Here is a 19,751-nt window from a genome sequence, read left to right on the forward strand (position 1 = left end):
ACTCAGCCATAAAAAGAATGAAATAATGTCATTTGCAGCAACATGGATGGACCTAGAGAATCACACTAAATGAAGTAAGTCAGACAAAGAAAGACAAATATATGCTATTGCTTATAAGAGGAATCTAAGAAATGATACAAATGAATGTATTTATAAAACAGAAATAGATTCACAAACATAGATAACAAACCTAGGGTTACCAAAGGGGAAGCAGAGGGGAGGGAGGGATACATTAGGAATTTGGGATTAACATATACACACTGCTATATATAAAATAGCAGAGTCCTACTGTATAGCACAGGGAACTATATTCTATATCTTGTAATAACCTATGATGAAAAATTCTGAAAAATAATATATATATTATATATATTATTATATGTATGTATAACTGAATCACTTTTCTGTATAACTGAAACTAATGCAACATTGTAAAACACCTATACTTCAATTTTTTAAAAAAATAGTAAAAGAAAAAAAAAAGTTACTGATTTGCTAGCTCACCAAACTTTAAGCTACTTGGAAGCAGGGTCTGTGTCTTGTCCACTGGTCTTCCTCATCCACCTAACACATTACCTGGTAATATTTATTAAAAGAATTAAGGCATGAACGAAACCACCTTGTGAGGTCTACTGCTTTCAATTGTGTACACCACAGGTAATTTTTAAAAGCACATTTATTTTTAGATATTTTTGGTCAAACAGTTACAATGCTTTGTGGCAAAATTCTGCCCCTGTGTCAATGATTCTGAATATCTTCTTAATGCTATCGAGCACAAATATGTACCCTAAAATAATTATGCGTTTTTATTCTATGCCTAGAACTTGTGTTCTTCAAAGTTAGTTTTCTTGAGCAACATTTTTGAAGCCAAAGAATTAAGGCCAAAATTTGCTAGGACACCTGGCATTTTTGCCTGAAAGAAATGAAAACAAAAAAATGAGTTCTTACTGACAATAGCGTGAACAGTGAACGTGACAATTTGTCAGAGAAGATGCATGTTGATATTCCAAGCTGTCTATACGTGCTGGTGAAAGAAGAAATGAAAATATTTTAACCTCACGAGGTCTGACGATCCCGAGTCTACCCACTACACGCTGAGCTTTCCACGCTTCCATTTCTCGTGTGGTTTCCCACAAAGGATCATTAAAACACTGAGAGAAAATCTCAAAGAGGAATTCCACCAAAAATAAGATATTCTTTTGTCCAAGAGGAAAGTAAAGGGAGCGTCCTACATTAAATTCCCAACTTAACACGTAAGGACTGAAGAAAAACGAATTTTCATCAGTATCACATAAGAGTAAGTAGTTTCCTCAGACACGCTAATTATGCAGCACCTGGCATTTACAGATGACTCATTAAGAAATACGCTCTGAATAATAGTTAACTTCATTAGTTTAGCGAAAAGCCCGCACTCCTTTAACTTAAGCCTCCCAGGTTAGTTCTGCATAGTTTCCAAGAGCGCTCCCTACCTGCAACGCAGGCTCCAGCTGACGCGCCTCCTCGCCACCCGGGGAGGCGGGGCCCGGCTGGCCCGCCCCGCCTCGTAGATTGGCAGGTCATCGGGGCGGGCCGGCGCGTGCGCACTGGCCTGTCCTCGGCCGGTGGACCATGGAGTCCCCGAGGCCGTTCGCGCCGGAGTGGTGCTCCCACTGGCTTCCCCTGATGCAGGGGGGCGTTTGGAAGGCGTGGCTTTGTGAGTTCTGGCTGCTCCTGCTGAGTTCCGGTTTGAACGCGACGTTTTTGCCACACGAAGAGGACGTAACGTTTATCAATGAGTACGTGAACCTCCACAATGAGCTCCGCGGCAACGTCTTCCCCCGAGGGTCTAACTTGCGCTTCATGGTGAGGCCCCAAGGCGGTTGCCCAAACCTCCCACAGCCCTTGTCCGGAGGCACCCCCTCGGCCTCAGGAAGCCCGGGCCGCTGCTCTGAGGCTTAAGGACCGCGGGGAACCTAACTTGTAGTTCGAGTTTAAAAATACACGTGAAGTTTATACATTCAAGAAGTAAAAACCGCTATCACTCGAACACATAGGTATTTACCAGGATTTTCCACAGGGCCGGGACGAGGCTGAGCAGAGGCATCCGTGCAAAATTTAAGGGGGGTTTCAGTTCGAGAAAGTGAGCGTTTAAGGCAATACTTTTCGTTAATTGAAAAATCAGTGCAAGAATATCATTGATGCAAACAGGACCAATTTAAACAAAGGCGGGAACTTTGAATTCGGGAGAGGGAGGCAAGTGAGGCGTTCTCAGGATGATGCAAGTGAAAGGTCAGAATCTGTTCCTATTTAAAATTTTGAATTTTTATCACAAATGTTTTCACACTTGTTTTGTTTTGCCCTTTAAAAATATTACTTACTTTGAATATTGAGTTCTTTGGTATGCACCCTGAATGTTTGCTCCCGAGATGGTGTTTCATTTACCTCACCCTGGTCCTGGCCCTAATTTTGCATTTCTTTACAATGTTGTACTTGCTTCTTTCCCATTTTCCCCCTATTTCTTTTTAATATTTCATCAACTGTTCCTTGTTGCTATGGAGTTGTAGTGATTGTCATGAAAAACGACTGCAAAACTTACTGAGTAAATATCTTATCAGACAATTAGGTGCTTCCAATTTACGTTGTAAATACTGCAAGGACTGTCTTGTAAGTCTTTTATTCCTTCTCGATTAGTTCTTTACGAAAAATTGAGAAATGTGATAAAAAATTAAGGATGTGATTTTTTAACTTTATATGATACATAGCAGTTGCTATTTTAAAGGAATATGCCAAATTAAGCAAATACCAGCAGTTTAGAAGTATTCCGTTTTCACCACATCCAACTGGCTGGGGCACTTTCAATCACTTGCAAAACTAGTATATTATAAATGGGTACTTAACTTTAAGGTTAATTTTAAAATGCTCTTTTGATTGGAGGTATTTTCGTTCTTTTTTTGTTCATTTTCTTTACCTTTTGTATTGTCAGTAATTTCCACTTCTGTTTATATATTTTCTTATAGAAATATATACTATAACTAGCATTGTATTTGCTGAAGATAGTTTTAGCCAAGCCATTTTTGGTCTTTTGATCTTAGAGTTTGAGGATATTTGAGAATTATATCTATGTATTTCCTACCCATTGTGATTAATTCTCTTTTTTCTAAGTTTGGAGGTTAGCCTTCCTCCAGATAATAAACACAATACTTAAAAATTTTTTTAAATAATTTTCTCTGCTTTATGTTAATTTTTATTGTCTTTCATTTTATATATATATATATATATATATATATATATTTTTTTTTTTTTTTTTGGCAGGGGGTGGTAATTAAGTTTATTTATTTATTTTTAGAGGAGGTACTAGGGATTGAACCCAGGACCTCATGCACGCTAAGCATGCACTCTACCACTTGAGTTATATCCTCCCCACAACACACAATACTTTTTAGTACAACTTTTTGTACCTTTTGTATTCCTACACTCTAAAATTTTTATTTCAGACATAAGGTATAGAGAATAATACAGTGTCCCCATAATATATATCTTAATATGTGAACCTTTCTAAAGAAATAGTGTTTTGGGTACAGTTTAAAATCCCACCCTAAATTTTACTCTTCTCTTCTTTCTATGAGTTGGTATGTATTTTTCCCATGGATTTTACTAGGATGTAAATAATAACTGTAACAAGTATAGTCTATCATAATGGTATGGTCTACTTAGAACTTTTCCTTGACAGATTTGGAAATTATACATTTTATTTTTATTTTTCATTGATTATGCTTAACATTTTAACATATATACATTATGAAGTCCAAAGTTAGTCAACATTTATAATCTCCTTCCAAATATTAAAAAGATATTACAACACATAAATTTTGAATGTCTCCTATCCACTTCCATGCTGTTGTTGTCATCTAGTATTTTTGCTCTACCTTGTTTTTAAACTCAAAAAATTTATTTTTTTATTGTAAAAAAAATACATAACATAAAATTTACCATTTAACCATCTGTAAGTGTATAGTTCCATGGTTTTAAATACATCACATTGTTATCTGTAAGTGTATAGTTCCATGGTTTTAAATACATCACATTGTTATCTGTAAGTGTATAGTTCCATGGTTTTAAATACATCACATTGTTATACAATCATCACCATCATTCATCTCCGAACACTTTCATCTTCCCCAGTTGAAACTCTGTACCCACTAAACACTAACTCCCTTCCTCCCAGTAGCAACCACCATCTTACTTTCTGTCTCATAAATTTGACTACTCCAGGTAATTCATGTATGAATCATAACTATTTCTTTTTGTGACTGACTTACTTCACTTAGCATGTCTTCAAGATTCATCCATGTTGTAGCATATGTCAGAATTTCCATCCTTTTAAAGGCTTAATAATATTCTACGTTATGTATATACCACATTTTGTTTATCCATTCATCTTTCAATGGACACGAGTTTCTTCTGCATTTTGGCTATTGTAAATAATGCTGCTGTGGACATAGGTATGTGAATAAATATCTGTCCTGTTCCCTGCTTTCACCTCTACTGAGCATATACCCAGAACTGGCATTGCCAGAACATGGAGAAATTCCATATTTAACTTTATGAAGAACTGCCATTTTGTTTCCCATAGTGACTGCACATTTCACAGTCCCACCAGCAATGCACAGGGTTTCATTTTCTCCACATCCTTGCAAACACTTGTTGTTTTCTGTTTTTTTGATATAACCACTTAATGGGAAGTGAAGTGGTATGTTGTTATGGTTTTGACTTTCATTTCCCCAGTGATTAATGATGTTGAGCATCTTTCCAGGTGCTTATTGGCCATTTGTATATCTTCTTTGTAGAAATATCTATACAAGTCCTTTGCTTATCTTTTTGTCAGGTTGTTAGGGTTTTTTGTTATAGGAGTTGAAGGAATTCTTTATACATTCTGGATAAAATCTCTTATTAAATATATGATTTGCAAATGTTTTCTCCCATCCATAGGTTGCCTTTTCATTCTGTTAACAGTGTCCTTTGATACACAAAAATTTTTCATTTTGGTGAAGTCTAATTTATCTATTTTTCATCTTGTTGCCTGTGCTTTTGCTGACATATTTAAGAAATCATTGACAAATCCAATGTCATGAAGCTTTCCCCCTTTGTTTTCTTCTAGGAATTTTATAGTTTTAGGCAACAGTTACATAAAAATGTGCTCAACATGACTAGTCATCTGGGAAATGCAAACTAAAACCACAATAAGGTATCACCTCACACTTGTTAGAATGTCTATCATCAAAAAAGACAAGAGATAACAAGTATTGGTGAGAATATGGAGAAAAGGGAAACTTCGTGTGTTGTTTGTGGAAATGTATATTGGTGCAACCACAATGGAAAACAGTATGGAGTTTCCTCAAAAAATTAAAAAGAGAACTACTATGTGATACAGCAATCCCACTCTTGGGTATCTATCCAAAGGAAATGAAACAGGATATCAAAGATATATCTGCTCTCCTATGTTCATTGCAGCATAATTCACAGTTATTCACAACAGCCAAGATACAGAAACAACCTGAGTGTCCATTAATGGATAAATGGACAAAGAAGAAGTGATGTGTATGTCTACGATGGAATATTGTTCAGCCATGAGAAAGAAGGAAATTCTGCCATTTGCAACAACTTTGATGGAACTTGAGGGCACTGTACCCAGTGAAATAAGTCAAACAGAGAAAGACAAATATTGCGTGGTATCACTTATATGTGGAATCTAAAAAAAAAAGAGTCAAACTCAGAAACAGAGAGTAGACAAGTGATTGCCATGGGTTAGGTGTTGGTAGGAATTGGGGGAAACAGGAAGAGGTTGGTAAAAGTGTACATTTATCTATAATGTAGCTTTTTTAGCTATAAGATGAATAAGATCTGAGGATCTAATGTAAAACTTGGTGACTATGGTTGATAACATTGTATTATATAAATGAAAAAAAGGAAACTTTAGCCTCTGTTTTCAACTGTAATTTTATTCAAGTTTGAGCAAAGGAATTTGTAACTATCATAACTTATTTGCACACTGTCATGAAAAGCAATGAAATAAAACGCTTATGAATTTGAGACTTGAGAGACTTCCTGGGTTTAAATCCTGGCTCCACATTTAACTGGCTGTAAGTGGCTATAAATAGATTTCTTAATTTTGTGTTTCAGTAACTTCCTTTGTGAAACAGAAACAGTAATAATAATGCATACCTTATAGGGTTATTGTAAACATTAAGTGAAATAATGCATAAATAACACTTAGAAACGAAGATCAAAAAACTCAACTAAAAAATGGGCAGTGGACCTGAATAGACATTTTTCCAAAGAAGATGTACAATAGCCAACAGACACATGAAAAGGTGCTGAACATCACTAATCATCAAGGAAATGAAAATCAAAGCTACAATGAGATGTCAAATCTGTCAGAATGTCGGTCATTGAAAAGACAAGAGATAGCAAGTGTTGGTGAGGATGCAGGAAAAAGGGAACCTTTGTGCACTGTGGTGAGAATGTATATTGGTGCAGCCACTATGGAAAATAGTATGGTGGTGCCTCAAAAAATTAAAAATAGAACTACCATACAGTCCAGCAATTCCATTTCTGGGTATTTTTCCAAAGGAAAAAAAAAAGTAATTCAAAAAGATATCTGCATTCCTATGTTCACTGCAGCATTATTCACAATAGCCAAGATATGGAAGCAACCTAAGTGCCCGTCGATATGTGAATGAATAGAGAAGATGTATATATACACAATGGAATATTACTCAACCATGAGAAGAATGAAATCTTGCTATTTGCGACAACATGGATGGACCTAGAAGATATGCTAAGTGAAATTAATCAGAAAAAGAAAAATACCATAGGATTTCACTTGTATGTGGAATCTAAAAAACAAAACAAATAAACAACCATTACCAAATAGAAACAGAGTCATGGAAAAAGAGAACAAACAGGTGTTTGCTAGAGGAGAGGGGATGGGGGATGAGTGAAATAGGTGAGGGAAATTAAGAGGTACAAACTTCCAGTTACAAAATAAATGAGTCATGGGGATGAAACATACAATGTGGGAAATACAGTCAATAATAATATAATATCTTTGGCGACAGATCATAACTAGATTCGTTGTGCTGATCATTTTGTAATGAATGGAAATAGCCAATCACTATGTTGTTTACCAGAAACTACACTTCAAAAAAACCCCCAGACTCATAGAAAAAGAGATCAGATTTGTGGTTCTCAGAGGTGGACACTGAAGGGAGGGGGAATTGGATGAAGGTGATCAAAGGTACAAACTTCCAGTTATAAGATAAATACTAGGGATGTAATGTACAACATGATTAATATAATTAATACTGCTGTCTGTTAATCTTAAATTGTTAAGAGAGTAAATCCTGAGTTCTCATCACAAGGAAAAAAATTTTTTTTTTATTTTATATCTGTATGAGATAATGGATGTGCACTAAACTTATTGTGGTAATCATTTCATGATATATTATGCTGTACACCTTACACTTATAGAGTGCTCAATGTCAATTATATCTCAATAAAAATGGAAAGGAAAAAAAAGGCCACTTAGTGACTAGTGCATAGTAAGCATCTGGTATGCAAATAATATGCAAAGTAAGGCAGTAGAAAGAAGGACAGTGGAGCATTGTTTGCGAATGGGACAGAATCTGAAAGATCATTACTAGTGGACTGGTAACATTTATTATATGCTAGCCATCCTATTAAATACTATGTAGAGTCTGTAAAAATTAGGTAGACCTAATTGTGCTACTATGCAACCCTCTCTCTAAGTGAAAACTGCAAGTGGTAGGCCAGTAATATTCTGTATGGTATGATTAAAACAGCACAAGGACAAATACCACAAAATACTCACCTAAAGCATCCTAACTTATATTTGAATGTGTGTGTCTATAGAGATAGAGAAATGTATACATAAAATTTTTTTTACAGCGATTACCTTTGGGGAGGGAAATAGTGTGGGGAGGGAGGGGATATTTTAAAAGGTTGATTTATTTTCTGTAATATATTTTCTATAGTCATGTATAATCTATGAAATTATCTAAGAAAACTCTAAGGACATCTCAGTATTGTTTTTAAGAAATGTTTACTTACTTTCAGATATACTGTAGCATAAATACTTGGCATGTTGGTTTTACAACTATTTTGTTGACTGTTCTATGTGTGTTGTCTTTGTTCTTGTCCTTTACTAAACAATGAACTTAATGAGCCTCTAAATATAATAAAAGTACACATTTCTGGGTGTTTCCAGATTGCTAGCCAGGGAGCAGCATCGTGTGATATTTTCTCACATTTCTAGGAACATCTGTAAAACTTTTATAACATTTACCAACTACCACTGTGTGTTAAAATTATAATTATATGAATGTATATGTACATATATATATATAATCCCTGAGCATTCTCCTAACAACAGTAAGCAACTAGCAAAATTTATGTTGACTTTGTATTTTATTACTCACAACAGTTCGCATATAATCATTGCTCAATAAATAGTTCTTAGATGAATATTTTGAATTATCATATAAATATTTTGAATTATGTATAAAGGGCATGAGATTAAAAATATACATTTTCTGAATAGACTACATGTAAGAGTATTATACAGTTCTGAACAGACTACATGTAAAAGTACTATAATCGTTTGCATCATCGAACAATCTGATTTTTTAATTGCAAGTATATGCATAGGCCTTTGTCTTCAAGAAATAGTTGTTTTAGTTATGATTATCTCAAAAAACTTTTCCCCCTCATATAAATTTCACAAACCAGACCCATAAGCACAAAGTAAGAATTGTTTTCTTTAAATATAACTATGAGAACTCAAGGAGAATAATTTTAAGCACAAAAATGCCTCATTATTACTATTTTGTTTTCTTTACTTTTTGCATTTTTTTCAGACCTGGGATGTAGCTTTGTCACGGACTGCTAGAGCATGGGGGAAAAAATGTGTGTTTGAGCGTAACACTCATTTAGAAGAACTAAAAATGGCCCATCCTGTATTTAATGGCATTGGTGAAAATATTTGGGTCGGCCCTGAAAATGAATTTACTGCAAGTATTGCTATCAGAAGTTGGTTTGCAGAGAGGAAAAAGTACAATTTTGAAAAGAACAGTTGCTCTGCTAACTGTTCTAATTATATACAGGTATGTAATTTTTATATTATTAATCCAATAGACTCCTTAATTGCTTTAATACCAAGTTTTTATTGATTATGTTTCAATTTTATAAATAAAATCAAATGGTAAATTTATTACCTCTAATAGAATCAAACTCCTAATTAGTCTTAGATCTTCTAAATGTTCACAATTCCTTCTATTATTTGAACCATGTGATTAAAACATTCTTTTAAATATAACAAATTTAATCTCCATACCCAAAGATGATAGGTGCTTTTCTAAAATAATGCACACTAGAAAAGGAAGTAAGAAACCACCGAATAACAATTATTTTTAATTTATTGACTATAAACATAGCAAAAGACTTGATTTTTTTGCACAGATCAATACACATACTACTAGATAACTAACTGATTAAAATATTTCAAGCACAAATACATAATATTATTTTCCTGCTGCTTGTCTAACAATCCACCCTTACACTATGTGCTCCAAGAATACTGAACTATTTTTTTCTAAGCGTACATTTATTATTTTACATATCACATTATTTTATAATCATCTATTTATATATCTGATACTGTACTAAGAGCAGGGAACTTGTCTTTCCATATATTCTGAACACCACATGACATTATTTAGGTGTTCAATTAATATCTGTATTAGGAATCAAGAAGTTAGTGAATTAATTTCCAAGCTTATTTAAAGGGTGATTATTTTTCAAGCAGTAGACTCTGATATAGAACTTAAAATCTTGGAATTTTTGATGTTGAGCCCATGTCTTTCTGTTCCATCAAATGAATCATGTTTCAGACATTTTTTGATCAGTTCTTTCTTCTAGAAAGTTAGACTTGTTCTCTATTGTCTTGTTCATGTCAAACTGGACTCCTTAATAAGACTTCAATTCTCTTGAGTAAACCAGCCATGTCTACTCCCTGACCTACACCCTCTGTATTTTTTGCCTCCTTAATTCCAGTCTCTTAGACATTTTCATTGCCTGCATTTGACTTGTCTAACTGCAGTCCAACTGTTGCAGACATTCTATTCTCTATTCTTTGAATACATCACTCTATTTCTTTTGGAATCACACTTTTAAAATCACTAAGGCTTGGGATATAGAGAAACGGAAAACAAGTGGTTCCTCTCTCTCCCGCAGAGGTTAACAAAATGAGACAGGTGTTGTTGTTCACTTGAAAATATTGAGAATATTAAAGCCATTCAGAAATTTATGGAATATCTTTAATTATTCTCATATTTTTGCTCCAAGACCTGTTTTTCAAGAAATTATTTTATAGGAACCAGCTCTTTTATTCACTTTTTTTTTTTAAATGGAAGGCTCAGACTCTGTTTTATTTTATAATGGAATTTCCTCAACAAAAGAAAAATGCTGATAGCATTTAATTACTTTCTACCCTTGTACTGTTTTTTTTTCCCTTCTGTACTCTTACTGTCCCCTCTTTTTTCCTCTCTATTCACAACTTCCATTCTTCCAAAACTTTTTCTTCTCTTGTTTCCCCCTTCCTCTCTGCCAATAACCTAGAATTCTCAGATTCAACAGAAGGTTGAAAGTTGATTCAGCAGGTGTGTCTTCTTTAGGCTCTAAAACATTATTTTGGATTCGTTTTTCTCAAAACTCTTTATCCTAAGAATAGAGTTTTGGTAGAATCCGTTAAAGTGTTTCTCTGCATGCACTTGGAAATGCTTCCCTAAGTCCGTGATAATTCTCTACCTGCATCCAAATGAAGAATAATTCATATTCCTTGAATTGTTTGGTTAAAGGTTCTATATGAATTGAATATAGTCTTGTCTGTAATGTGACAGAATAAATGTTTAGAATTAAATTTATGTTTTATTTAAAAATTTTGTTTTAGCTTGTTTGGGACAGGTCTTACAAAGTTGGTTGTGCTGTTACTCCATGCTCAAGAATTGGACATATTAAACATGCAGCACTCTTCATATGCAACTATGCACCAGGGTAAGTTACTTTAAATTTTTTAAAGAATATAAAAATAAATTGGGAATTTTTCAAGGTTAAAGTTTTCCTACTTTCAACATATTCTTCTAAATGCCTTTGTGAACTATAAAAGAATTAAATGTAAGATATTAATTAAAGATTTTTAATTGAAATATTTTAAATTCTGTTATTAAATACATCATAATTTAGGCATACTGATTTTTCATATAGACTAGTGAAATACTACTTGCCAAAGGAATTTTAACTTTAGTATTATTTCACAATATCTAGCTTAATTAACATGGGATTTAAATTATTTTCCAAAATAGTTTATTTCCGTATTTATAATAAAACTCAAAAGAAAGTAAGATTAGGTGTGTTGAAATGTATGTTGTAAGAATTGTTTCAGGATTATATCAGTTTTATAACATGAAGGACACTTAAAGTTGACTATCCCCTAGAGGTTGCATTATTAATTGGGACTAGTCTTATACATAAAAGGAATCATAATATCTTGGATTTGAAAGAGTACTTCAAAAGTCTTCTAGTCAAGCTATCCATTCGAAACTTGAATTCTTAACACTTACCATGTGATTATTTACCTATACCTAAAAACTTTCCAATGATGAGAAATAACTCCCTTCTAAAATAGTCTCCGTCTCTGCAGAACTTTGTTGGAAAGTCAAGTTTTCTTACAGGTCAATATGATACTATAAGTAATATTATTAAAACTTCTAATTAAGTGAGAAAATGTCTTAACCAACATGTCAAGAAAAATTGACTACATGCTAGGATTGAGAAGGAATTTCTTACAACTAAAATGCTTCTGGGACTAAACCAAAAAAGTGAAAGGAAAAAAAACCTCAAAATATTGATTACCAATTAATGATTGTATTTCCCCTAAATAGGGAAAACAACAGAACTATGATGTAAGTTGAATTAGATTCGGAAAGCCCCTTCCTAAATGGAAACTTTGCTGACTTTGAACACAGCCATGCAAAACAAGTTTGGAATGTAGAGTGACTGCAAAACTTTTTAGGCCTCCTTTCATTCCTACAGACTGGAAGCACTGGGATGATATCTATTACATGGAGAAACTTTTGAAAATTAGCTACTGATTGGTACTGAAAATTCAAACAGAGAATTGGGTACTGACAGGGAGGAGGGAAGAGGTTCCTCTGGGGTTCTAGTCTTCATTTATGCACTCAGCAACTATGTACAAGGCTCTGATCTGTCTACTAACAAGACCAAAAAAGACTGACCATATTTAGTTTATAATCTTGGAAGAGAGACAAATAATAAATAAATGAACACATAAAAATAATAGTTAATTAGGTAATAAAATATGCTGTATATCAAAGTGCAATAAGCAAATAGGGAATACCTAGTATGGAATATGGATAAGACAGTTGCAGAGAAGGTGGCATTTCAGCTGAAAAACAAAAGATTGAAGATGGCTAAAGAGTATTTCAGGTAGAAGTAGTAAGAAGTAAGAATGAGTTTGCAAGTGTGAAAAATGAATGACTGTGGTTAGAGTTAGGATTTGAGGTAGAGTTAGGTGGCAGCTTAACCAAATGAAATACCATAGGCCATGTTAAGGATTTGGGGGTTTATTCTACATAATGGCAAAGCCACTGAAAAGTTTTAAGCAAGTAAATGGCATGATTTCATCTATGTTTTGAAAAGAAAACAAAGTATTACTCTTACTGTTGTGTCAATAACGGAGTACAGGAAAACAAAGGTACAAAGAGAAGGCAAGCACAATTAGAAGACTGTTTCTGTAGTACAGGCTGGTATCTTGGATTAGGATTTTAGCATGTGGATTGGTTTTCTATTTTTGCATGATAAATGATCACAAACTTAGTGACTTTAAAGAGCAGCCATTTTTATTGTTAAAAGTCCAGGCACAATATAGCTGGATTCTCTGTTCAGGGTCTCAAAGACCAATATCAAGATGTTGACTGAGTTCTTATCTGGAGACTCTGGGGAAGAATCTACTTCCAAGCTCATTCAGGTTGTTAGCAGAATTCAGTTCCATGTGGTTCTAGGACTTGTGTCCATATTTTCTTGCTGGCTCTCAGCCAGGGGTTGCTCTCAGCTACCAGAGGTTGCCCACATTTCTTGACACATGGCTCCCACCATCTTCCTGTCAGCAAAGGCCTGTCAGGTCCTTCTCGCAATTCAAATCTCTGACTTCTCTTCTATGACCAGCCGGAGAAAACTCTCTGCTGTTAGAGTGCCCAAGTGATTCGGTCAGTCCCACCTGGATAATTTCCCTATTTTAAGGTCAGTTGTGCCAAATAATATAACTTAATCATGGAAGTAAAGTCCATTACATTATATTCACTGTCTTTGGAATTATGCAGAGCACGTATACCAGGGATGGGAGATCTTGTGGTCTGTTTTAGAATTCTGCCTACTATACCAAGGAAATTGTGATGAAAGGTCAATTTCTGGATCTGTTATGAAGTGGGAGCTAAAAATACCAGTTGATGGGTTTGACTTTAGTGATAAGAGGAATAGAATATTTTAGGGTGATACCTACGTAGTTAGTCTGAGCAACTGGGTGAATGATGATAACATTAACTAAGATAAGGAAGAAGATAAGAATATGAGTTTTATGTTTGGACACATTAGATAGAAATATAAACATGGGAAATATAAATGAATCATGAAAAAAAAACTAGCTATATGATGGTCTGGGATAGGTTTTTGGATAAAGGAAACTGCTGCTGTAAGACCCTGATGTAGAAATGAGTCACAGTCCTGAATGAGATCACCTTATGAAAGAATGAATATGGAGGCTGCGTTTAAGGACTAAGTCCTAGAGCACTACAGTATTTTAACTTCTGGCAAAGGAGCTAACAAAAGAGAATGATGAGACTAGCAAAATAAGAGGGAAGCCAAAACAATGGTGGTAAGGGTACTTGGAAGCCAAGTGAAGAACATGAGTCAAAATGCCAAAGTGGTTAACTAGGAGATGCGTCTGAAAGAAGGAAAAAAAAAATGAGGAAGGAAAGATGACATTTCCATTTGACAAGCTAAAGGCATTTGGTGACCTTAATAACAGTGAATGCAGGGCTATCCCATGACTATAGTGATATGACAAAGCTACTGGTTGTTAAGGGTTACACTTCTTTCCACCCACCTGTCCCATGGGCTTCTTTGTCTTGAAATTTCTATCAACCATTTTTTTCTTTGATACAAACATTGCCAAGTCTACCTGTGAAAGATCTAGATTGGCACATATATTAGTCAACTAAGGCCAAGTTTTATTTGATACATACTCAAAACAGGCAGTCATAGCTATCTTTCTTAAAAATAGTTGGTAGAAAAATCAATTCATCACAGTACTATAAAATATTTGGTAGAAATGAAAATAAGAAAGCCAAATTGAAAATTAGAGTGTGTAGTGGACTGAATGGTTGCCACCCAAACAATATATCCAGGGCCTAATTCACAGAATCTGTGAATATTAACATACATGGCAAGAATGACTAATGCCTTATATGGCAAAAGACGTGTTTAAAATAAAAATCTTGAGAGGAGGAGCTTATCTCAGATTATTCAGGTGGGACCTAAAGGCAATTACTTGTATCCTCATAAGAGAGAGGGAGAGGGAGATTGAGCACTAGACACACAGAAGAAAAGGAGGCAATGTGACCATGGAGGAAGAGGTTGGAGTGATATTTTCACAGACCAGAGAACTCTCTCTGAGCCTTTGGAGGGAGCACAGTCCTGCCAACACCTTGATTTTGGACTTCAGGCCTCCAGAATTGAGAGAACAAATTTCTGTTGTGATCAACAGCATGTGCTCCACCACTGAGTTATACCCAGACCCCAGTTATCTTAATCTTTACATAGGTATCCCTACAGATTCTTTTATTTTCTTCTGATGATTATTTTCTTTTCTTTGATTATTATTTCTGATTCATTAATTGTCTGTTCTTTAGAAACACTAATTTATAAATTTATCTGCCCTATATGGTTCCTTTCTTCTTTCATATATATTCTTCTATTCTTCATCTGTGTTCTGAGAGAATTTTTCAAGATTGTTTCAAGATTGTTGGTATTGTTTCTGTTGCCAGATCTGTTTTTTTCTTCTATTCTGTATCAGATTCCTGTGACTACTTTAACAAATTGCCACAAACTGAATGGTTTAAAACAACAGAAATTAAGAAACTGATGACTCCAGTATTAGGGGACTAAGCAGTTAATTTACTGTGCATTATTGTGTAACCATTAAAAAGACTGATATCTTTCCCTATGTACCAATATGGAAAAAGTCTCACTTGTTAGGTGAAAATGTAGGATATAGAAGGTCTTTGTATTATAACAGATGCTATTACCAGAAAATGTAGTGATTCAATAAGGTAGAAATGAGAAATTTCAGTTTAGTGGGTAGCTCTGCTCCACCAATCATTCAAAGACCTAGGTTCCTCCCATTTTGTTTCTTCACCATCCCTTGGGAGCGATGTCTTTGTCTGAATGATCAAATCCAGCCCGCAAATATGAACTAGCTCAAGCTCAGAGTAAGGGGAAAGAAAGACGTCGGCAGCATGGATACTAGGTGGGAAGTGGTGCACATCAATGCTGCTGCCATTCCATTGAATATAATATTGATCACATGGTTACATCTAAGTTGCAAGAGAAGTTGGGAAATGTACTGAGACTAGCCCTTAATGTGCCAAGCTAAAATACTGTTACTGCAGCATTTCAAGAGGTATTTAAATTGACAGCTAGCAGTCTCTATCACAAGTGTATAATTCCTGCGAATTTTTGTGAAAAACTTTTTTGTAGAAGGAATCATAAGAAGCTGTTAACAGAAGTTATCTCTGGGGAGACAGATGAAAGTGGAGGATGGAGACATTTTTCCCCTTTAAGAGTTCCCTTTTCTGACCTTCCCCCTCCCCCTGTGAGCGCTCCACCCGCCCCGCCCCCGGAGCCTCCCCGCTGCCACTATGAGGAAATGAGCACGAGCGAGGGCATGAAATTTAAGTTCCTCTCGGGAGAACGTGCTGTGCTTCGAGCCTGACCCCAGCAAGGCGCGAGTGCTGCACGATGCCAAGGTTGTTGATGTTATTGTTGGGAAAGACGAAAAAGGCAGAAAGATCCCGGAATATCTGATCCATTTTAATGGTTGGAACAGAAGCTGGGATAGATGGGCAGCTGAAGATCATGTCCTTTGTGACACCGACGAAAATCAGAGATTACAGCGTAAACTGGCAAGAAAAGCTGTAGCTTGCCTGAGAAGCGCAGGAAGAAAGAGGAAGCGCTGCCGGTTGCCTGGTGTAGACTCTGTCTTAAAAAGCCTCCCCTCTGAAGGAAAAGATGAAAATGATGAAAACTCAATAAACAGTTCCTCTGATGACAGTGGTGAAGAAAAGGATGGAGAAATAAGTGAAGAAGGTGATATTGAAGAGAAGACTGAAGTAAGGGAAGAACCAGAGCTGCACGCAAAAAGGGAAATGGAAGAAAGAACACTTAACTATAGAAATCCCTGAAGTTCTGAAGAAGCAGCTTGAGGACGGTTGTTACTATATCAACAGGAGGAAACGGTTAGTGAAACTTCCATGCCGGACCCACATCATCATGATTTCGGAATCTTACGTGAAGCATTTTGCTATCAGTGCAGCCTTTTCAGCCAGTGAGAGGCCTCGTCACCATCACTCTATGCCACACGCCAACATGAACGTACATTATATCCCAGCAGAAACGAACGTTGACCTTTGTAAGGAGATGGTGGATGGATTAAGAATAACCTTTAATTACACTCTCCCATTGGTTTTGCTCTATCCATACGCACAAGCTCAGTATGAAAAGGTGACTTCATCCAATTTTTTTTTCTTCCGATTAAGGAAAGCACCACCAACACTAATAGGAACCTGGAGGGGCTCTCTCCAAGCCCGCCTTTGTTGAATCCATCCGCGCCACAGCCCACAGAGAGCCAGCCAACCGCAGGTGAACCAGCCACCCCCGAAAGACGCAAAGCCGAGCCGGAAGCCCTGCAGTCTCTGAGGCAGCCCACGTGCCGCGCTGCCAGTTGTGAGTGGCAGTCTGAGAGCAGCGCTCGCCTCAGCCCGGGCGCCGGCGTGCCCAAGCTGTTTCTGCACCTGGAGAGGAAGACACCTGTACATAGCAGATCATCCTCGCCTGTTCCTCTGACCCCCAGCAGGGAAGGGAGTACCGTGTTTGCTGGCTTTGAAGGCAGAAGAACTAATGAAATAAATGGGGTCCTCTCCTGGAAACTTGTACCCGACAGTTACCCACCAGCTGACCAGCCACCTCCACCGTCTTACGTTTATGGGGCTCAACACTTGCTGCTATTGTTCGTGAAACTTCCAGAGATCCTTAGAGAGATGTCCTTTTCTGAGAAGAATCTGAAGGCTTTACTGAAGCACTTTGATCTCTTTCTGATATTTTTAGCAGAATATCATGACTACTTCTCCCCAGAGTCTGCCTGTGTTGCAGCCTGTGAGGCCCGCTACAGCACGAAGAACCCCGGGGCGATTTATAAAGGTTTTGATGGTTGATGGTTCTGGAAGAACAGCTTTTCTATCTAGCTTTGTGTTCTAAGTTCCCAGTGAAGAACTAGGGAGTTGGTGGGCCTTCTTTACAGAGTGGATGCTACACCACTCTCAGGGGGCTCTGGCAGAGGCAGACCCGTTTATTTGAGTTGCTTACCGACTGTAGTTATTTCTGTTAAGGATTACTTCTTAGGTGCCTGAACAACTTCTGACATTTGACCCTTGCCGTGGTACATGTCATCGTGATGGCAGGAGGAGAGCGGCTGTGTTCATAGTGAAACGTTCATCACAGTGTGCATAGGTTGGGCTGTTTCAGTAGACGTCGGAGTTATTTGTTAGTGATAACCACTTTTTTTTTTTTTTTTTTTAGTTATTTGTTAGCATTAAACAGAATTGTTCTGAAAACTGTTTTCATTCTTACGGTGAGGCTGAGCAACTGCCCAACAAATTTTAGTTTTGCTTGGAAACCGCAAAGTAGTCCCAAAATATTTTAGAGGGAATTCATGTTGATGGCAAAAGAAAATTTGCAGCTATACATTTGCTTGTTACAGTTCCTTTTCCTTAAAACCTTATTTTTGATGAATTAAATAAAGCAGTGCCTGAATGTTTGAGATTTTACAGCTATACTTTGTTGTGTAATGTTATGGTTTCCTTTCTGTAAAATATTATTTTTGGTGATCTTAATAAATCATTGCCCATCTTGTTGGGGGGAAAAAAAGAGTTCCTTTTCTGCTTCCTCCTTTCTACCATATGCTTACTTACAAATATTATATATGTATTACTTTTGTTTATCTTTTACATGAGCAAGGGATATTTGGATTGAGATGAGAGAAGTATTTAAGACATTTCAGACATCTTGAGGGGTTTGAAAAACAGGATTTGTAGGTCATTGTATTAAGTAATGAGAGAGAAGAAATAGTCAAGGGAAATTTTCAAGTTTATGACTCAGGCATAAAGGTATTGGCATTAACTGCAAAGAGGGACACTGAACCTTTTGGGAGGGAAGATGATGAGTTCCATTTTGAACATAATGAAGTGGAGCTGGCTGTGAAATACTCACTTTGAGATGGTTAGTAAGCAGGTGGTTATATAGATCAGAAGCTCATGAGTGAGGAATGGCATAGAACAAATATTTGGAGTGCCAGAATACATAGGTAATTTAAATCATGGGACTTGATGAGATTGCTTATTTAACAAGAGAATCTAGAAGAGAAGAGGGCCTGTGGAATGTTGTGCCAACACTTACAGGCAGTTAGTAGAAGATACAGTGGGAGATGTAACCTAAGAAAAATGGCCAGGCAGGTAGAAGAAAAAACAAAAGAGCATGGTGTCATAGAAGGTGTGGGAGATAGAATGTTTTTCAAAGGAAGAAGTTGTCCAAAATTTCAAATTCTAAGAGGTCAAGCAAATTCAGGACTTAAAAATATCAGATTTAAAGAGAAGTTCATTGATCAACGCAGGAGAAGCCATTTCTGTGGAGTAGAGGAAACTGATAACAGATTGGAATGAGTTGAGGACTGTTGCTATTTCTGTTTTGTTTTGTTTTTAAAATGGGAAAGATGTGAGCATATTTAAATATTGAAATGAAGGATCTAATACAGAATGAAAGTAATCCTTTATAAAGAATAAAGGCAGGGTGTATGTAAAGATACAAGTCCCTGAGAAGATGGAAGTGTACAAAAGTGATTAGCCTTAGGAAGAAGGAGGAGCAGTTCTCCGGCTGTTTTAGAAAAGAAGAAAAGAGAGGGTAGGTGTATTTGTCATATTTAGTGACAAAATATTTCTCAAGTTCCAGTCTAAGGACCATTATGTTTCTCTGTGATGTAGAATAGATGATGTCTTGAGATTAAAAGGGGAGACGGTGAAACTGGAATTTTGAGGACTGGGAAGATTTGAAATAGTTATTATAGAAAATGAGAGAGGAAGCTAATTGGAGAATGATAGACATATTCTTTACCTAGTTTAATGGTTTTCCTCCAGCAGCCCTGAAGCAGACACAGAGCATGCAAACAGTAAGATGCCTTCATTTCTTCCAATGCCGTCAGGTTTCTGTCAGGTGCATGTAAAGGAAAACAGTGCAAGAGAGTTTCAGGGCTGAAACTAGACAGTATGCAAAGCAATGGACCTAGGCTGGAG

General features: G+C 36.2%; 1 protein-coding gene and 1 pseudogene across 2 annotated transcripts in view; both read left to right on the forward strand.

The window, feature by feature from the left end:
* The first annotated feature begins 1,591 nt into the window (after nucleotides 1–1,591).
* GLIPR1L2 (GLIPR1 like 2) overlaps nucleotides 1,592–19,751 on the forward strand; it is a 37,138-nt gene continuing 18,978 nt past the window's right edge. For both annotated transcript variants that reach the window (XR_010383123.1, XM_010988210.3), the window contains exons 1-3: nucleotides 1,592–1,842; nucleotides 8,916–9,161; nucleotides 11,006–11,109. Coding sequence is in view for 1 of the 2 variants with exons in the window: in XM_010988210.3 (XP_010986512.3) it covers nucleotides 1,609–1,842; nucleotides 8,916–9,161; nucleotides 11,006–11,109 (584 nt within the window). In the remaining variant the exon portion in view is untranslated. The remainder of the gene's footprint in view (nucleotides 1,843–8,915; nucleotides 9,162–11,005; nucleotides 11,110–19,751) is intronic.
* On the forward strand, nucleotides 16,043–18,317 carry LOC135322524 (male-specific lethal 3 homolog; annotated as a pseudogene).

The sequence above is a fragment of the Camelus dromedarius genome, chromosome 11 (genome assembly GCF_036321535.1).
Source record: "Camelus dromedarius isolate mCamDro1 chromosome 11, mCamDro1.pat, whole genome shotgun sequence".
NCBI lineage: Eukaryota > Metazoa > Chordata > Mammalia > Artiodactyla > Camelidae > Camelus > Camelus dromedarius.